General features: G+C 38.5%; 1 protein-coding gene across 3 annotated transcripts in view; it reads left to right on the forward strand.

Annotated features, from left to right (window-relative positions):
• The window catches only part of TET1 (tet methylcytosine dioxygenase 1), a 70,729-nt gene that overhangs the window by 27,142 nt on the left and 22,802 nt on the right, over positions 1-20,785 (forward strand). For all 3 annotated transcript variants that reach the window (XM_052799475.1, XM_052799476.1, XM_052799477.1), the window contains exons 4-6: positions 5,224-7,759; positions 8,986-9,076; positions 9,698-9,791. In XM_052799475.1, coding sequence (XP_052655435.1) covers positions 5,224-7,759; positions 8,986-9,076; positions 9,698-9,791 — 2,721 coding nt within the window. The remainder of the gene's footprint in view (positions 1-5,223; positions 7,760-8,985; positions 9,077-9,697; positions 9,792-20,785) is intronic.

Genomic DNA, 20,785 nt, shown 5'->3' on the forward strand with positions numbered 1-20,785 from the left:
TGAAAAAAAACCCCACCATCAACTAGAGCAGACTTCCCAGCTGTTGTAAGATTCAGTGTGAAGTGGTACCTCCTGTGATACTGAAGTTGGTGGCTTTGGGTGGATTTGATACTCAGGGGCAGGGGAGTTGGGAGTGAGAGGGATCCCTCCAGGAAAGCCCGGGAATCCTAAGCGATCTCTGCTGCACATCCTAGGTCAGGTCACTTTCTCCAGATTTGCAGAACTTCTTGTTCCCCTGAGTTTCTGTACAAACCAGCCTCTCTGCTAAAACTTGTCTATGTCATTTTGCCAAGAGTAGAGGTTATTTGCTTTGATCGCAGTAGCTTCTAAAATGCAGAATTATTACCTGTCCTGTCCCTCAGTGCCGTCTGTGAACGTTGTTCTCTTGAGGAACAAAACATCTTGTATATGCAGGCTGTGTTACATTATTAAAGGGCCCCAGTCTGTTTCTCTGCATGAAGACCTATAGAAATTGTGCCTTACCTGAGCCGCTGTATAACTGCGTTATACTAAGAGACTGTTTCACATCCATGGTTGTTACACAAGTGTGGTGGTAATTGCTTTATGCCTCTGGTGAGGTTTGCGGGAATATGTCTCAGCTTGCAGCTTGGCCCCTACTCAGCTGTTCTCCTCTCTCTCCTGGTAGCCTGCTCGGAAACCTGCTCAGGCTGCAGCCTTGGGCAGCAACTTACAGCATGTTGCTGTTGTCTGTGTTACGGTAGTGACACATGAAGTAGCATGGTCTTAAATAGAAGTTTATCCTTAAATGTATTATTGTATCTGTGTTTATTTTGAAATGCAAAAAATCTTGGCTGTACTTAGAAGGTGGCCTATACTTTCCACAGCATCCCGCCTTACATTCGTCTCTGTTCTAATCAGTGCATGGCTTTCTGCATTGCACTCAGCATAAGCAACTCTTTCTCCACACCTGTGCTCTCTGTCTCCCCATCCCGTGTCCTGTCCAGATCTTATCTCCTTATCCCTGTATGTTGGTCCCGTACAGTGCAAGTCCTGGATTCCATTGAGTTTCTGCATGTCCTGGGGAGCAGACGCTGCAAGGTAGGAATAAATTGCATAGGAGTAAATTGCTGCTGGTCAGCTGGCTGGTGCTTTCTTATCTCTTGGTGAAGCAGTGACATCTGACAGTTGGACCATGAAGAAAACACCCTGTTCGAATGTTAGATGAAGTATGTTTGGGGTTTTTTCCAAACAGTTTTTCTGAAAGAAAACTTCTGTTGTGGTATTTGAGCTCTGAGGAGCTGCCAGCTCTGTGCCAACGTGGAAGGGCATGTGGGGCTGGCTACGTGGCTGCAGACACTGCAGCAGGATCCAAACTTACCCATTGCACTGCAATGGAAGATATGCAAAGTGCAAGCGCTTCTCACCCACTTGTCCTTTTATGTTGGTGAATGTTGTGACCTTGGAAGAACTGCCTTTCTGGTCATCCTGGTTATTGGCACAAGCTAGGAGGTGCAATCATTTTTTGATATGTTGAGTACTGTATTGTTGTGGGGACCTGGGCAGAATCCTATAGGGAGGACTAGTTAGGGGGACTTGGCATAGGTTATCTTGTAATTTGTCACAACTTGCTCGTAGAGCCATTTTATCAGTAGTTGATCTGGGCATCATCTGTTATTTCTGGTTTATGGGAGTAATTGTTTCTGGTTGTGTCCTTTAGTACAGTATGTGTTGTTACCACCTATAGAGGTTTGAAGCAAGAGATGTAAACCTATGGCCTGCTCTCTGTTGTACAGAAGATGTAGAAATGTCTGTAGGGTAGCTTTAGCATTGTATTTTGATTGTGAATTGGTGAAGTCTTTGCATTACCTCAGAGGCATCTTGTGTTAAAAGAAAACTTAATATTGAAGTCTGACCCTTTTCAGAGTGGTGAAATGATTTACTCTAACTGGCTTTTTATGTGTGCTGGAAGCATTAGCTCATGGAGGGAATTTTCTGTGTGTTTATATATATGTGTGTGTGTGTGTGTGTGTGTATATACGAGATAATGTCTGGTTGAAGTTTAAGTAATACAGCAATGGCTACAGCAGACTCTGCTGTATGGTTTGGGGCCTTATAGCACTAACTACTGCAGAATCTAAGCTTGAGCAAGATTTGTTGGTGTTTCATGCCTCCAGACAGAGTGGTGCTCTCCTTAATGAGGAAGAGAGGAAATTACTTTTATTGATCCGGTTTATTCTTCAGCTTTTCATTACACTTGTGTAAAAGATTTAGAAGTCAATCAGATCAGACTTCTGTGCTTAACTTCCATGAATTTTAAGACTGTTACTTGGAATTGTGGTATCCTTGTCTGTAGTTTTCCCTACATTTTTTTTTTGACTCCTGATTCAGGACTTAAAGATAGATTGCTCCTAGGTTGTTCAGCTGCAAAAGGTTTTTGCTGAGCTATTACTTTTGGTCTGCCAGACTTACATTGAGGAAAAGAATCAAATGAGCTCTGCCCCTGCTAGTATGTCTGCATTTCTTTTTATGCTGGGAAACAATAACTTCATATATTAAACAGAAAAGGCCACTGGAAAGTCTGGTAAAGAGAGGAAAGAAAAAGGTATTTTTTAGGATTCATTGCAGTTCAGTAACAGAGGAGAAAAAGCAACGTAGTGCTCAAAAGGAAGAGACTTTGATTTAAAAGAAAATATATCTGATTTTATGATAATATTTATTCTTTGTGTGGAAAAACAAAATATGAACCAAATCATGCCAATGATATGATTCATCTGGTTCTTTTTTCTTCCTCATTGCATGTGGGCAGCTTCCAGTAATGTTAGTGGAAATTATGATGTATGAGGAATAATTTTATTTTAAAAGTAATCCCACTTTACTGCTGGGATCACTGGGGTCTTACGGGGACACAGCACTGCACCTGTGCATTACTAGCATATTAGGGAATATCCTGAGTATTTTCAAACGTAGCACTGCTTTTTGGTCAGATGAAAGTATTTTATTGAGGAACAACATGTTTGAGAGAAGTGTGATGACATTTTTGCACTTTGAGTGCTGTCAGTGGACTCTGTGTCAGATCTTCTCATCTCTGCTGATCATGGATGAATCCTCCCCACCAGCTCTCATTGCTCTCAATTTACCAGACTTAGATTTTTTTTTATTTATTTTTTTTTTAAATGGAGTGAGTGCCACCCTCTAAAAATGAAGGGAATACAAAAATGTGTTGTCATGTTGAAAATGTATAAATGCTGGGGAATATTTTAGTCTATTTGCTTCTATCTCCTCAGCCTCCTAATTGTCTAATTAAATCATTTTTTATAACAATTTTACATGCTTGGGACAACTTTTGGACTGATAGAGATCTTAGATATACTTTTGCTGAAGGAAAACCCAGAAATTTCGTATCTTAGTTTTTTCTGAAGTTAAATTAAGGTAATTGAAATTCAGCTTTTGCACAGGTATAGAATTGTGGGTTTTTACTTTTCCATGGTGGACTCTTAAAATATTTTCTGGTATGGTTGCAGAGGCCTGTGTCATGCATTTACCCCTGCTAACAAGAACTGCTTAACTGCTTTCGTGGATCCCTTAGAAATTGCTCAGTGATCCCCTGGGTCTGTGGATCATTGATTGAAAATCACCAGGATCCAGAGGAGTTAAGGCTCACAGACCATTAGTCAGCATCTGTGTGTAATGAAAAAGCATTAAATAAGGTATCTTTCTTTCTTAATGTAATTTCCATAGGTTTGACTTAGCTGCCTAGGTGCTGGATGTGTTTTTACATAGCATTTCCATGAGAATTTATGATGCCTCTCATAATATCTAGGGCATGCTATGGATTCCCAGTTTTGTTTTTTATCAGTTGGGAATCAGTTGTGAGGTGAACACTGGACTTCAGATGGAGCTGGGTCCGTATACCTTGTTTTGCTGGGGGGTTTCTGGCAATTCCATCTCTCGATGGTTATGATTAATCATAAATCTATTTTGCATTTGTTCTTCTGAGTTATTTTCTCAGAGAAGTCCATGCACTTTAGTTGGTATGACCACAAAAGCATGTCTGATTTAACCTAATATTTTATATTAAACTGGCTGCTATTTTCTGGGAACTGCTAAGTAGTACTGTGCCAACGTATGGTTAATTAACCAGTAGTGATACTTATATCTGATTTGAAAAGCAGTACTGGTTTTCTTGTTAAGTAGGGCTTAGGGCTACAGATTATTTAAATAACTCTTAGATGTTACAATATTATTAAGTACCAGCACTGTCTATTGTGACTTAAAATTATTTTTAAAAGAAATTTTAATAGATATAGAATAAATTTTACTAACGTAATAAAAATTGGATTCCTGCCTTTATTGCTGTTTCTGCCTGAGTTCCTGCCTTAATTTTTTTTTTTTTAACTTAAATTGCATAACTCCTTACTTCATATCCATAATAGTACCTTAAGGCCCATATACATATTCTTTCTAGGACACAGTATTCTGACTCTAGATTTTGACATTGCTTCAACCACATGAATTGTATAATATTAGCGAAGATGAAGAGTATATTTAACCAAATATTAGAATTTGGAATTTACTAAAATGCTATTAAGGATAGTTTACATGAGAGACTGTTCAGAAACCTGGAAGTTACCATCTAAATACAGAAGCTAAACACAGGGTTTAGAGGGTAACTTTCAGGTGAGCTAATATTAATTGGCTTACTATCCATTTCAGCTTAGGTTTTGTCATTTTGTGAGGACTTGAAACTAAGCCTGAAAACCAGCCATTATTGCTAGAGTGTCCAACCAAGTGTTGTATCAGTTTATTGGTCTAGCCAAATCGGTGTAATTATACCAAATTACTACTAAACTTTCTGTGGTACAAGCCTTTAGATTTCAGTCCTGCTTTGAACTCAAGGGAGACTTTCATCTCCTTATGCAAATTCATCAAAAATTGAATCCTTAGATCTGATCCTAAATGCTAATGTCCCTTATCTGTTCATTCATTTCTTTGGTCTCCCCCCACCACCACCCCACGCACACACTTTCTTCCTCTGCCCCCCTCACAACTGTGGGGGAAAATAGCTATAAATATGGATAGGGTCTTTAGGCGTCAGGGTTTTTTTATGACTTCCTGGGTTTTTTCCATTGTCTGTGCCTGTGCTTCATTAGGATATTCCTCATATCTGTCAAAGTAGGGTTTAATTGCTGTAAATCTTAAGCTTCTTATTTTTAATGTTTTTGAACAGCTGTTACAACAAATTTTTTTATTATTATTTTATAGGCAAATTTAGAAAACAAACCAGTAAATGGCCGCAGACCAGAACTCATGGAATGCAGTATATGTGGTCATGGTGAAAAATACAGGGTGAAAACAAACCAAACAGTACCCATTGAAAATGTGCAGTCTAAGGAGAAAGAAAGAATGACAGGCTTAGAAGCAGAGAAGTGGGCACATAACGAGAAGCCATCTTTTGGTGTCCATGTCAACGGAGATATCCATGGAACTGTGACAGGCAATGAACACTTGAAAAACGCTGAAGACAGTGAAAGAGCAGTCTCTCCCAGTCAGTTAGCTGAGCCAAAAAAATCATTTGCACAGACCATCAAAAATGGCATAAAACCCCTACATTATTCACCACCGGAAGCAGTTGCTTCACTGAAAAAAGTATCCATAGAGGAAAGGACGGATTTGACAAGCAACTCCCATATGCAATGGATGAAGGGTACCAATCTGAATAACATAGTAAACACTCTGACGACTGGCGTTGGCTGTGTTCACCCAGAAGAACAAGGAAATGTTTTAATGAAAGAGGAAAACTGCACTTGCAGCATCTTTGAGGATGCTGGTAAGTCAGTTTTGCAGGCGGGTTCCATTTCAGATCTGCAAGAAAGCTTGTGTTGTCCTCCACTGCCTGAAGAGGAAGTGCACGTAGGGAAGGATGGCTTTAAAGTACCTAACACAGAGACACAGCATGAGGATTCTTCACTGCAGCCGACTTTCTTGTCCCTGATTAAAAACAGAAATTTAACTGTAGAGCAGGTTGTAGCTATTGAAGCTTTAACACAGTTATCCGAAGCCCCTTTAGAAACAACTTCACCAGCTAAAACTGAAAGTACTGAACATACAGAAGAAACAACTTCCAACTTGCTCCATAGTTATAAAAGGGATATCTCATCCTCCCTCACATCTTCTGCATTAAAAGAAATCAAAGACACTTACTTACAGAATGAGCAACAGCTCTTGGCTCACTGCGGTCACTCACAGAAGCAGCTCCCTAATAAGGCAGTGTTATACAATGGCCAAAGTTCAATTTCTGAATTGCATGATAAACCTGCCAATCTGGCTGGTGAGGTGTATAAATTACAGTTATCCTCAAGAGATACCAAAATTTTATCTGACTTTACATCAAATGCAAAATCATTTTCAGGATATACTACCAAGAAGAATTATACTCATGATCCAGTCACCCTTGCACGGTATTGCAGTGCTTCACGTAATGTCCAGCAAACAAGTAACAACTTGGAAACTCTTGGCCAGTTAGAACAAAAGCCAACCTGTAAAGATTTGAACTTGGAAGCTAGTTCTTTGATTAAAGAAGGAGGAGTTCACAGCCAGGATGAAGAGGATGTAGCTACACAACTAACCCAACTTGCAGCACTGATTGAATCAAACCAGACAAATCCAGAGCAGAAGAATGACATAAAGGCATCACTGCTTAATCTAATATCACACGAGAGGCAGCCAAAATATAACCAAGATGTGTTGCAGAAAAAAGAATCTGTATTTTTTAGGCATAATTATAGTTCCTTAATGTTAAAGCAAAAACAGCCAACAAATAAAAAAGGAAATGCTGTACCATGGAAACCAAGACACAAAAAGAAGCCTCAAGAAGCACGCTATCAACAAAATAATCAAAACCAGCTAGAGCTGTTGTCATGCCAGCATAGCGAGTTACAAGACATTTGGATATCATCAAAACTGCACAAGCTTGGTCAAACCATGCCACAGGACTCCAGAATAGCTCCATCTGAAAAAAAATCTCCAAGAACCAAAGTACAGAGAGCACTGAATCAAAATACTTTAGCATCACAAGAAAAAACTAGATTATTTCTCCCACAAACACAGATAAAATTCCATAGATGTTTACCTGAGGTACCGCAAGAGAAAAAAAAAGACAGGTTATTTGGCTGTGAAGTGGTGAATGAGCAAATCAAAACTGCAGGCTCCGGTGACCTACTAGGCATTGATCCACTGAAAAATGAAGTTGTTGCACGTAACCAGTATAGCGACCTGTCCTCCCGTAATCCTCTGGCTGTTTCACAGTTGAAAACAGCATCCTTATTGAACAGACCAAGTGAAAACCTACAGATGTTTACAGAACAATGTAATTCTCAGGTACAGCAAACAGCGAATGTCAGTCAGACGCATCCTTTGCCTCAAACTTTTAATCAGTCTAACCTGAGAGCTAACGAAATGCGTAGTGAAGACAAAACCTATATTCAGCAGGGTGCTGTTGAACAACAAGTAGATCCGAAGTCACAGGTGCTGCCTGTTCCCTGTGGTGGGGCCCAGGTACCAGGTTCTGTCGAAGCTCTCAGGAATATGGAGTGTGCAGGCGAAGTGACCGTTCTGACGTCAACCAGTTTGGGTACTGACCACCCACAGAGCACAGGCGACTCAGGGTGTTCTCCAGCAAAAAACACGCTCAGCAGTTTCCTTGAATCACCTATGAAGTTTCTTGATACCCCTACAAAAAATTTAATAGATACACCTACAAAAAAAGGACAATCTGAATTGCCAACTTGTGACTGTGTTGGTAAGTCTTTTTGCGAACTTGTGCCTGTACCTCTCAGATGGAGGTGTGTTTATGTTGCTTCCTTTAACGTGAGGAAGTGTACTTGATACTTAGCTGTTGCAAAAGGATCAATGTTTTACCATTAGGAAATGGGAGGAAATAATCTTTTCCCTTTCTGTAACTTTTGCCTGGCGTTCTTTGGGCCTGCAAAGCACAGCAGAATTGAGTATTTTTGGTATTGCAACTGGCAGGTTTAAATTCTCTACTTAAATTTAAACCTAGGAGAAAAAGGAGTTTTTCTATTTGTTGTTTTGTCATTGCTGACTTGTGCTCTATGTGAGTTTATCTGCAGCATATCAGATTTTGATTTTATGGTCTAGAACTAGTCTTTGCCTGAGATGGGCTGGGCAAAAATTTCCCAGTATGTTGTCATTGTTGCCTAAATGCTGTTAGATAAGTGGCAGGGTATAGTTGTGGGCTGTCTTGCTACTGTCACTGTTAGTCCAGATGACCGATGTCAGTTTGCCTCAAAGAGTCCATGTCAAAGGCCTCTTATCGCAGAAAGGAAAGGTAAGGTGGAGTTCAGGTGAGGCCACATACATAATAATTTGTGTTGCGGGATGAGATGTCAGACTGAACTCAGTATTGGGGATTTTGCAAATACAGCTTGATTGATGGTGTTAGACATGCTGTGTTTTCAGACTATCAAAGCGCACAGATGGAAAAACAAGTCAGAGACTTAACAACAAATTGTACACAGGCAGATTGTTTCATCTTTGCTTTAATGTTCTGGATCAACAGAGTGCTAGTTAAGAGGCCTGGATTATGTTTTTTGTTCTGTAGTTGATGACTATCAGTTAATTTTTTTTTTCCTCAATTCTCCTTTGTCTAAAATGAATTAATAATGTTTTCTTCCCAACAAGGATATGGGGAAGCTTACTTAGTCAATACATGCCAGCTCCTGTAATGAAGATTTGTAAAGAGTGCAAAATATTACTATATTAAGATTATTTTATAACATAAAGAAAAAATACTAGCAGATTAATAGGAGGAAACAAGTATAAAATAATTTTGATGCCTCTGAGGAGAAAAATCTGTCATAGTCTTTATTCATTACATTTCAGGGACAGATTTTATGTATTGTAATTTAATTTGGAAGATGTTTCTTTAAACCATTTCTAAGCTTACTTGTAATGGTGTAAATAAATTTCGTATGTGCCAACTTGGTTTTTTCAACTTGCTTACAGAGCAAATTATAGAGAAAGATGAAGGCCCATATTACACACACCTCGGGACAGGACCAAGTGTTGCTGCTGTGAGAGAAATAATGGAGAACAGGTGAGGAACATTCAGCATTTAATGCCCATGGTATTTTTAACTGTCTAAACAGGAAAGAAGAGGAGCTGGGAGAAATCAGATGCTATTTTTTTCTAAACTTTTTGCAGTACTCATTTGTAAAGTGTTTTTCTGTTCAGATGTGCATGAGGTGAGCACTAGCATTTCAGTTCCAAACTCATGTGCCTCTTCTGAGCTCTTGCAACTTTAGGGTTGAATTTCAAGTGCAGTGTGCTCTTAGGTGCCATTGAAGTCAGTAGGAATAACAGAGGTGAGCAGCTGGCAGAATTAGGTTTTCTAGTGTCCTACATACGAAGAAGCTGTGGCAAACGGGACAGAAATGTTTAGTGACTAAATGCACTAGGATTTACGTGCAGGTAACATTTTTTTTTTCCCCAGATAATGTTTCCTTAGCAGCAGAAGCTTGTTATCAGAAGAGAGATGTCAAAAATCACTCTCGCAAATAGGATTTTAAATTCAAAAGTATTTTTTTGACATTACAAACTTTTTGCTTTTCTTCTCTTCTCAGTAAAAATAAATGTTATTCTTGTTTTATTGAAAATGTTTCCTGTTTTAAAGTGGTCTACAGCAGTTTGTTTTACTCATGAACTTTTTTAAATGCAGGTATGGAGCAAAAGGAAGCGCTGTAAGAATAGAGGTAGTGGTTTATACAGGAAAGGAAGGAAAAAGCTCTCAGGGGTGTCCAATTGCCAAGTGGGTAAGTTTTTATGTTACAGCAGTAAAATTGTTTTGTGTGGCTTTTAAATATAAAATTATGTGTAGTCCTTGAGCTTAAATATAATCTGATCTTTAACGAAGATCTGGTTTTTCATTTAATTGATCTACAAGTCTGCCTGAATGATGAAGCTAAGGAAAACAATTTATTTTTTTTTATTTTATTTAAGGTGTGGTGCTACATGTTATGCTGTGGTTTGAATGAGTGTGAAAGAGAGGTGCTTAACAGAGCTAGCAGAGATGACCCAATCAAGGGTAAGAAGACCCTGACAGTGTCCAAAAGTTGGACTGTCTGCTGAAATATGCTATTGGGAAGTGTGAAAGAGAGAAAAGACGGGATAGTTGCTTGGGAGAGTTGGAAAACTATCTAGTAACATTTCTTAAAACCCTTCCCAGTTGTATGAACACCTGAAGAAAAGAGAGTGTATGGGATGAGGAAGTTCAATCTCATATGCCATGGAGTTCATTACTATTTTTGAGGAACTGAAGTCAGTATTTGGAAATGTAAATGTTATGGTGATAGTTTTCACCAAAGTCTTGTCTCACATTGCTTCATAGGAGCCAGGAAATGAGGTAACAGACACAAGCTCCAGGAGAGAGCTTGGAAAGAATTGATTGTCCTTAATCTTTGCTGAAACCACCAAGGGAGGTAAAAAGTAGAACAGAAATCTTGTAAACTGAGTTTTGGAAAATAATAAAAGAACTTGGTTGTTAAAAGAAAAAAAAAATTATTGCTGTATTTAGGAATTTTGGACTCAATTGAAAAACAATGAAGATAACTGTACAGTTGGTAGACTAGCGTTTGTAACTACATGACAAAAATCATGACATTACATATTGTATGTGAATGGTATTGCATGCTAAACATTTACTGCTTGTGTTTGGGACAGTCAAAATGTGTTTTGCATACTCAATACATAAACTGTTTTTCAGAAAGGAATCCCATATGTGCATGTTGCTTCAGATAATATTTAATAATGAATCAGCATCCAAGAAAAAAAATGGTAAAACTAATTAAATAAACAACTGACCCAAAAAGAATGGAATGATTTTTTTCAGTGTTTCAACTAAATAAAAGACTCAGTTTTAACAGAGGACAGGAGTTTAAAATCTTGTCTTAGAAACGGTTGTGAGCAGTTGAAAGGAAGAGGGCATTTAAAACTAACTCTTCACGTTCATTTTTCTGTTGCCAGTATCAACATACTGTCTTTTATGTAAAACAGAAATGATAGATTTTATTGTATATCTGCATGGCTGTAGGTGTCCAACATGTGTGTACAATATGACAGAAAGCACTCGGATGCATACAGAAAAGGCGGTTTTAAGGTATGGGGACCTGCTCTCCAGTTAGTTAATTTTCACATTTCGCTATGTAAAGTGTTTGCGAGAGTAAGCTTTAATGTTCATTTAACTTAAGTTCCAATCTTGTTTTATGCAGCAGTGACTTTTTTTGTGTGCAAGTTCAGACCTAAAGAGGATGAATGCTTTTCCAAGTCTGCTGTTACTGTGTAACTGTTTATTACAAGAGAGGGAAGGAAATCACTGAAATCTCCTCTGTAGAACTCTTTCATCCTGTATAAAATCCACATTTCAGGGTTGGTATTCTTAATGTGTTGCATTAACTTTTCATTGGCAATGCTAATATTAATCCTTATAATGGAGCATATTTGGGTTTTGGCTATGACCAAAGAAACATAATTGTGAAATTTGTTTGAAAGCATATGGAAAAAGTTTGCTGTGCTCTCTGATAATTGCAGTCACAAGGTTCTGTCAGCTGCACAGAGACTTTCACTTACTCATTTACAGTGTAGTTTCGGATAGACTCATTTCTGCTTTGCAGATGGACAAGCTATTGCCCTTAGGGCTCCCGAGAGACTTGCTGGTGAGAGCACCATGATGGAGCTCTGCTGGAGCAAATATGATAAGAAAAAATTGAACGTATCTGTTGATCATGTTGAACTATTTTTCCCAATTAATTTTCCCTATTTCCACTAGATTATTTTGTCTTATTGGTTCATTAGAAACATTTTAAGACTAAAGGAGGCTTTCTAAAATACCTGTATCCATACATTCTTCTGTTAGGGACTGCATTTTGTAATACTGATTCCCTCCTAAATTGTTTTCGCTTAAGTGGCTCCATTTCTTTTCATGTGCCTGGTGTGTTAAACATTTACTGAGACAGACTCCTTTCCCCAAAAGGAGCTGATAGTTTCTTCCTTAGATTTCAGGTTACCATAAACTTGCAGAATCTTTTCTCTTTCAGTCTTCTTTTGAGAAGAAATAAACATCTGTCTCCTCTGTATATTTGTGACATATAATATTTCAGGGTGATACTTTGTCCCTCTGGATGTGGACAAGAATGCTCCTATTAGCCGAACCTAAATATTTTCAGTAAATACTACCTAGAGTTTGAAACCTTATGACAGTTGTATGTGTAAGCATTAGACTGACACCCACATAAGCAAACTGCACAGTGAAGATGAGTTCGCTATTGTTTTCACTAGATGCGGTGGCAAGGAGACTGCTTGATGTCTGATTTTTTTGCATCAGAAATTGTATCGTCTCATTTTTATGTCAAAATAGAATTAATAGTGTTGCGCCAGTGATTTCAGATGTGTGGATATCTGTGTAGGTGATAACTATGTGATTAGAAAATAACTTACCATTCTGTTACATATGCTGAGGTAAATGTACTCTTCTTTCTTTTCTGTTTGGATTTCTTTAACTTTTTTGCTTTGTCCAAGTTCATCATACTTCTTCATAGTAAGTTAATAATAAAAAAGTTCCATGTTACTGTGCATCCCCTATAACCAGCCAGTGACAAGTGACTTGACTCATATCCGTCCCATTGTTTTATCAGTGCTTTAGGTGGTAACAGGTGTGTTGTGTGGTTTGGGTTTTTTTCTGCTCTCAGTATGTCTGATGGTGAATTACAATGACCTCAGTTTATGTGAAACAGTTTATGAATTTTTTAGTTGTCCATGAGTAACTCACTGTAGGCATCATCCTGCTGCACTGAAGTCAAAGATACATGTCACTGACCTCAGAGGAGGTCAGCTTCGGGTCTTAATGTTTCCTGGATTAAACCCATTTCCTATGAGTTCCTTCTCCTGGTTTCAGTGGTTGTTGGTTTAGATCAACTAAGCTATCATTGCTATCTGTTGTCTTTACCCAGAGTTGCAATGTAATTGTTAAGGCTCCAGCTCTGAATAAAGACGAGAGATAAGCAATAAAAACGGCCAGGTCAGGGTGGAGGTCCTTCTTGCAGATATCCTGTCTCCAGCACTGACTGATAGCAGAAAGGTGTAACAGCAGGGCAGTTGCCTCCCAGAAGACTTGCTTTTCCAGTAATTCATAGCTCTGTGGTTCCCTGAGCTGGAGGCAGTGTCTTTGTGTTCAGTTGCCTTTCATAAATGTTGACATCTTTATTTCTCCTTTTCCTTCCTCTTCTCTTATGCTAGGAGTTGAAATGTTGGCATAATGTTTTCAGCCTTGTGTTCTATTCCCAGTAATTCCTAGCAGTTGTTTTTGCTTTTTCTCCCTTGCAGAGCAGTGATTTGGTATTTTCATAGCGCTTTCTATCATTACGCCAGATTCTCATTCCTGCATGGTAATGGCCAAGTCAGAGTCCATCTCTATCTAAAAATAGAATTGTTTTCACCATGTGCATTAAATATGCACATCTACAGTGAATTTTATCTGCCATTTTACTGCCCATTCAGCAGTATGGACAACTCCCTCATTTGTTTGCAGATTGTGCTTGTCTTCACTACTCTGAATTGCTTAGTGTCATCAACAAATGTTGTCATCCTTTTATTTACCATTAACAAACATGCTGAAGAGCACAGCCTTGAACACAGTTCTACAGAGCTCCCACTGGGGACATACCAGCCTTTGTTTTGTGTCTTTTCACTAATTATTCATGTGTGGTCTTTTGATTTGTCCCAAGACACATGAGGGTTTTTTTAAGAGCCTTTACTAAGGGACCTTACTGAAGGGCTTCTGGAAATCTAGAAAGACCTGCAGTATGACTGAGCTGTGACTTCACTTCAGAAAAGTTTGTTTGACTTCTCCCTGTGCATCACACTTTTCTGTGTGATCACTGCTTTGCCCCACACAGATACCAGGCTAATGTGACCACCAAATCAACATATTTCTTCTAGGTTCTTTTTACAGAGTGGTATCCTCTTGGTAACCTTCAGGCCCTCTGGTACTAATGTATTATAAATCAAGACAACGCACATCACATTTAATACTTCAGTTGTTTCATCCTTGAGTTTCTTTGGTGGACATCATCTGAACTTGGCAAATTGCTATTGTTTGGTAGGGGGGATGGTTGTTTGGTTTTGGGTTTTTTTGTCACTATTGTCCTCTAACCACTTTTGTCAGGGATTTAACTTCAGAAAAAAATCCTTGGCTGTCCCCCGTGAAGGTTTCTGACATAGGAATCTTCCCAAACTACTTGTTTGTGAACACAGCAGAAGTGGGTTTTGCATCTTGAACCTTATCTTTTCTGAGCGCCTTTTTTTTTTTTTTTTTTTTTTTTTTAAGAAGCACTGGGATGATCTGTTGACCTTTCAGATTCTGTTAGCCTGCTGGTGGCCCTGATTTGTTTGAAAATATAGTATTATGGGGCTTTTATACCTTTTGCAAGTAGTTTCTCAAACTCTTTCGCTTCTGTACAGTCTGCCTTTTTGGGGTTTTATATTTATAACCAGACAGATCTTTATTATCTTTTCTGTAGTGCTGGTTGTTTATTAGTAGGATATATAAATAATAAAAAAATAGGGGTGGATTAAAAATGGATAAAAACCCCAATTACAAATACTTTTAAAATATAGTTAAATTTGAAAATACAGTCCTGTACAGGCCTGAACCTAATATTAGCCACTGAAATTAATCAATTTTTTAAAAGTAATGCTTAGATAACCCACTGTTGTAATCAAGATTTTATAGGTCATTGAACTGATAGGAATTTGTAGCTAAATGCCAGAAACTACAATTTGTTGAGTGCTGAATGAGCTTAATAACAATAGATTCTTTTACAGATGCAGAGAAGATGATTTTTTTCAGTTTGCTAGTTTAGCTTGAGTTGAGAAAGTGATTGAAATTGGGAATTGAAAAAGCAAGAAAACTGAGAAGTTACTCCAGTTTTCTAGGCTTTCTACGTATAAGTTATTGTTAGTATTAGAAGAGATGCGTAATTTATTAAAGAACATGAACTGACGAATGAGCAAGGTACTTTGCTCTGCAGTGGATGATCATTACTAATCAACCCAGCTGTCAAGAGGTCCACTTTATCAGGAAGTCAAGCACATGTAAGCAGACTCTCTGATGCTTATTTTCTGTTTCTGCCGCTTGGCAGTGAAATGGTCAGGAGGTCTGGTGCAGCACTGCTAGCTAGGGGACAGTGAAGCTGTCATGCTATTTGGAACATGATAGAGTGAGGATTTTTTGAAATATATTTGAAAAGGGCTTTAAAGTAAATTTTTGCTGGACTGACTGTCCCCTGGCCACAGGTTTAAGTGGAATGTGCAGCTCCATTCTGCTTTGAACAGCTTACTGTACTTCAAGGTTTTATTTCATTTATTAAACCATCTTTATGATTAAATGATGTTCTCCATAGGAGAAGTCTGGAAGGAAATTAATTTCGGCACACGGAGAGGGTGGTTGGTGGGGGGTTTTGTTTTGTTCACCTTTTTGGACCACGTTGTATTAGAGCATCACTTTCTTGCCATAATGTTGTGATACATTAAGTCGGTGTGTGTAGCAGGTACTATACCTGTGCGGGCACTATTTTTCCTGTTTGCTAGGAGGCATACCTGCTAAATACAGAATTAGAGGAGTTGGAGAGAATTATTTTGGATGAAAATGTTTGTAACATTATCCAAAGTAAAGCCGTTCTTTGTTAAGTGCTGTGATGCTTTGAGATTCAAAATTATTAGAAACTTTTACATGGTTTCTAAAGTAAATAAAAGTGGTTTAATATTGTTTAGTATGAAGAACTACTGAAATATTTTAATAGACATGAAACAAAAAAACTATGTTAAGGTAGAGTTAAGTATTATACAAGAGCAAGCATTTAAGTTGCCATTATCACTACTTTAATTAAAACAAATGGGTTACCTGAACAAACTGAGAGAGTAGGTTCTTATTGTCATCTATATCATACGAAGTGCAGTTTACCATAGCCTGCAATATAACAGAAAGGGAAATTTGAGGGAGTAAGGAGGGTAAGAGGGCACTGGGAGTTGAGACTTGAATTTTGTCCTCATTTCTGCAGTATTGGTTGCATGATTATAGAGGAATCACTTAACCTATGTATACTGCAGTCTGCTCATTTGTAAACAGTACAATACTGCTTCCAGTAGTAACTTGAAAAAAGGTGTTTGCAGATAATTGCAGATATCACACTTCAGTGATATTCCTGTAAAAATAGCTAAGTAACTCCATAGTATTGGGATTGACAGTAACTGTTCTGTGCTGATTCTTTCGACATAGTCTGCTAGTACTCGAGAAGAGAGAATTTAGGCAAGTGGAACATATTTCTGTTTTAATATCTCTTAGACATGCTGAGAATAAAAGGATATAACATTGTCCAGTAAGAAAAGAGTTTAATGTGGTGTAATCTGTGTGTAGGGGTGAATTAGGAGAAAGGAGGGCAGACTCGCTTCTGTGGCAAACAAGGACATTTCTTCTGCTGTCTGTTACACAGCATCACCTGCTAAAACAGCAGCAGGTTTTAACAGCACCGTGCTCCCACTTTGCGCTGGTGTAGGTTACTATGGAATTGTAGCTTGCCAGAGAATCTTGTCCTGTGCAGAGAGGACTCCATACACACACAGACTTTGCACAGAGGCAAAATCTGCACGTTAGAAAACTTGGAGCCAAACTGTTATAAATGAGTCGCCTATTTCAGGAAATTACAGTGAACAGTTAGGCTATGTTCTCACTTTAAAATCAACTTCTGATATCCTGCAAAGGAGACATAGCTATTTTACTGAAGAAATTCAGAGTGCTGGAGGGACTATTGCAGTGGAACTATGTGGAGATGGAATAAACACAAAAAGGACCTTTTTGTTGGTTCCATTATTTTTTTCATCAAGTAATTTATAGCAGTGTGTTTAACTCACAATTAAAATTTTGTACTGTTTGCTAGTGGTGTCTGGTTTATATCATGTTAAAGTTAACACAACTATTCTGGTGATCCTGAATTGGAAAGTAATTTCTCATCCATGTGGTAATTCAGCATCTGGTATGCTAAGCTTCTACAGTCTGAGTCTTAGCTACTTACATAAGTCACGTACGTGCTAGTTTAGATAGACTGGCTTATGTTTAAGGACATCAAGTAATTTTTATTCACAGTGTACTTATTCCCTGTTCTAGAGCTTCTGCCAAGGGTTGAGACAGTTGCTTCAACAATCTAAAAGAAATAATTCAAGTAGAACTCAAGCATTTGGACAGCCGAAGCAGATTTTATTGATAGTATAACTTTACTGATGCTGCTCAATACATTCAGAAATTATTTGAAAAATGTGGGAGACCCTGTGGTGACAAACTGATGATACAAAGTTGTTCAGGATAATGAAGAGGAGGGACAGGTACCATGAAGAGCAGGAAGGACTTGTGATCCAGAATGAATGGCCACTAAAAAATGATAGATAAAACTCACTTGATAAGGTTACACAAAAAGCACAGTGTTGTAGTTTCATATACACAACGATGGACGCTAGGTTGAGTGTTACTGCTTGGGTCTAATAGTTCGCTTTGGTGTTCAGTAGTGATGAAAACAGCAAAAGAAACTGGTGAGAATTATTGGGGAGGAATAAAGAAAACATGAAACGTAATTATGCCTTGGTGAGAAAGCATGCTGCACCCCAGTCTTGAATACTGTCTGGTTCTGGTCCCCCAACTCAAGAAAGCATGGCAGAACTGGGAAAGACAGGTAGAGGTACACTCATCGGGCTGGCAGAGAGGGAAGGGCGGAAAGCAGGGGTCTCTAAAGCCTTTGGTGGCATGGAGAGCTGAATAGCAATCTATTACTCACAGTCTCATCCTATATCAAAACTACAGAGCACTAGCAGGGGTCGAGCTCAGGACGAAGAAAAGATAACATTTCTTCTTTCACATCGTCTGGAATTAAGTTTTGCCCAGGAATGTAGCAGATGGCAAAACGCTGCATAGATTTCGAAGTGAGTGGACAAATGCACAGAAGGCAAATCCTTCAAAAGCTGGGAGAGAGCACATCCCCCGAGCTGCTGGCAAGTGGCTGGAAGGTGCCTGGTGGTTGTTGAGAAGCATCTCTGCATCCGAGTGCCTTCCTGACTACTCATCCCGAGGCAACTGCTGTTAGTCACTCTCAGGATCAGGATAAGGCTGGACAGTGCACTCCTCTGACCTCGTCTTGTTGTATTCTTTAATTCTTAGCTTCCCTTTCTGTTTCTTCACTATCCTTGTATGTGAGGGAGTGAAGAACTAACTTTTCCTCTTGTTTATCCCATAACTTGTTGCTAAATTGCTGGAGCAAATTCTGCTGCGTATGGCACCTGTTCAATAAATAAGACTCTAGCTTTTGGCTCATGCTTTCTGTTAAGAAAATTGGGTAAACTTCTACCTTTGTGGCTTGTAGAAACAGAGGCTTATCTGTGGTATGTTGCCATAATAGCTGTTGATTGTATTTCTGTCCTAGCTGACTGGCTGTGGCTCACCTTGAAGGCTTGCTCATATTCTCAGATTCTGCCATTCGAGAATATCTGGGCTTGCTAATAAAATAAATTACTTGAATTGCTGCCTTCCTATAGATACACACATGAACAAAGACACATGGGTAGCCATAATAACACAGAACAGGCATGGCACAGAAAGTGGTAGTGGTGGGTGCCTGACTCCAGCAGAGAAGGGATGTACAAAACTTGGTTTTGAAAATGATCAAAATAAATGAGTATCCTGCCCAAATCAGCAACCTACAAGGATGATACTTGTGGCATTGTATGTCCAAATATGTGTGTGCATAAGAAATGTTTGGAAGGAGGTGTGTCCCATTTCAGTTTTTCCTTTTGTCCTAGATGTGGTAATGTTCACAAACAGGTGAGGGAGTGGGTAGTGTGTAACTTCATGCCCAGTTATTGTGAGTGCAGAACGGGGCCGATAGGTATCAGTCAAGCGTTGTGGGGGAATTTGTTAGGTCTGTTGCTTTCCAGAAGTGCTGCGTTGCAGCTGAAACAGATTATTCATTTTTAACGTGGGAATCTTTTGACGGATACTTAGTACTGACGACAGCTAGTGCTTGCTAAATGAGTTATGGGGTAATCTGGCCCTACATACCTGCAAAAAGATGACTGTATGACATTACTTTAAAAACTTATTACAAGCTTATTTTGTTCATTATATTATTTTTCTATGTGAGTCACTAAGAAGTCATGGTTATTTTGTGTGGAAAAGTAATTGCAGGGGAAAAGTTTTTATCTTCCCATTTTAAAAACTTAGCTTTAAAGTTCCACCACTTAACAAATGTTTACTTTCTCATTCCTTTTAAATGCAGTAGGGACCAAAATTAAACAAACTGAGGTATTAAATTATTTACTGTATCGCTGTTGTTAACTACATCACAGAAATCATGAGTAGTACCAACAATTTTTGGACACAAGATTTGCCAGCTGATTTGTGTATTGTTCACAGCCTGAGGAAACATTCACAACTTGCTCTGTTTGTTGCATATTTAACTTAATATTTCGTATCCCAGTGTTTCATAGGTAAACAATAAATACACTGGGAATTACGTTTGCAAACTTTCAATAGCAAATAAATACACATTCTAAATTATTGCATGAAGAATTGATTAATAAATTGCATTATTATCGTATTCTCTGTGGCTGTGACAGTATACTAATTCTATTTGCCTTACTGAGGAGGACGCTGACAAGTGCATGCTGAAAAGAATAAAGTGAACTAAAGTGTAGGCTGAGATTTCATATATGCTGCTTTCCTGATGACATCATTAAGGCAATGTTGCTGTTCTATGAATTTAACAAGTGTGATGTTTCCATAAAGTAGATGGGGGTGCAGCTGGTTAAAACACTGTATGGTTTGGGGATGTTTAATGGTGAAAAGATCTTGGAACCATCCCCAGTAATTTCAAGCTGCAGAAACTAGAATAGAAATAAAGAAACAAACTGGAGACAGCTAAAGAGTAATTCAAGAAGTGATCAGTCAACTAAAGCCTTATTAGGTCCATTACTTAGAAAAACAGTAAGAAATCTGACCTGTAAGCACATCAGGCAAAATCTTGGTAAGCAGTACACAGCTTGTAGTACTAATTACTCAGATAACCACAAGTTTAGTAACAAAAGCAAATGCAATCAGTTTTACTTTTGCTTAATATATTTATGCTTATAATACAATATACATAGAACTTATTATAGAGTTCAAACATGTATTTGATGTAGTCAGGCACTGGAGAACAAATGACAAGTTGGAAATTAATGGGCTTACATGAGTGTTAATGTAACTAAGAACTCACCAAGCCAAACTGCCACAATTGCAGTGGCTGTTTCCCCTACTAGAAAAACTGTTAAATCAAGAATGACATGGTGTTTCTGTTGGCCGGATTTATTCCATAGTTTTTAGTTGTCCTGCTCAAATGTGCTTTTCTGTATATTGAGCGTGGTATTGCTGTGGATTTATTATTATTACAAAAGAGAGGCTCTGTTTATTACTGCTTTGAGAATGTCAGCCATAGCACGTGAAGGGGCATCATCAGTTTATATGGGGAAGGCAACATGGCTCCAGCTCTGTCTGCTGTGTCACTGGCTGCAGGCCTGGAGGAACCGTGATTGTTTCGGTGCAAGTTGTGCTCTTCTAAGACCATAACAGTCAGGTGAGAAAAGTGCCTTATCTCTGCTAACGAAGGGATGGGAGTACTCTGGCTGCAGCAGTCAGATGAGCATACAATGTAACTTCTTAAGAGCCACAGAAATT

Source organism: Harpia harpyja, chromosome 10 (genome assembly GCF_026419915.1).
Source record: "Harpia harpyja isolate bHarHar1 chromosome 10, bHarHar1 primary haplotype, whole genome shotgun sequence".
Lineage (NCBI taxonomy): Eukaryota > Metazoa > Chordata > Aves > Accipitriformes > Accipitridae > Harpia > Harpia harpyja.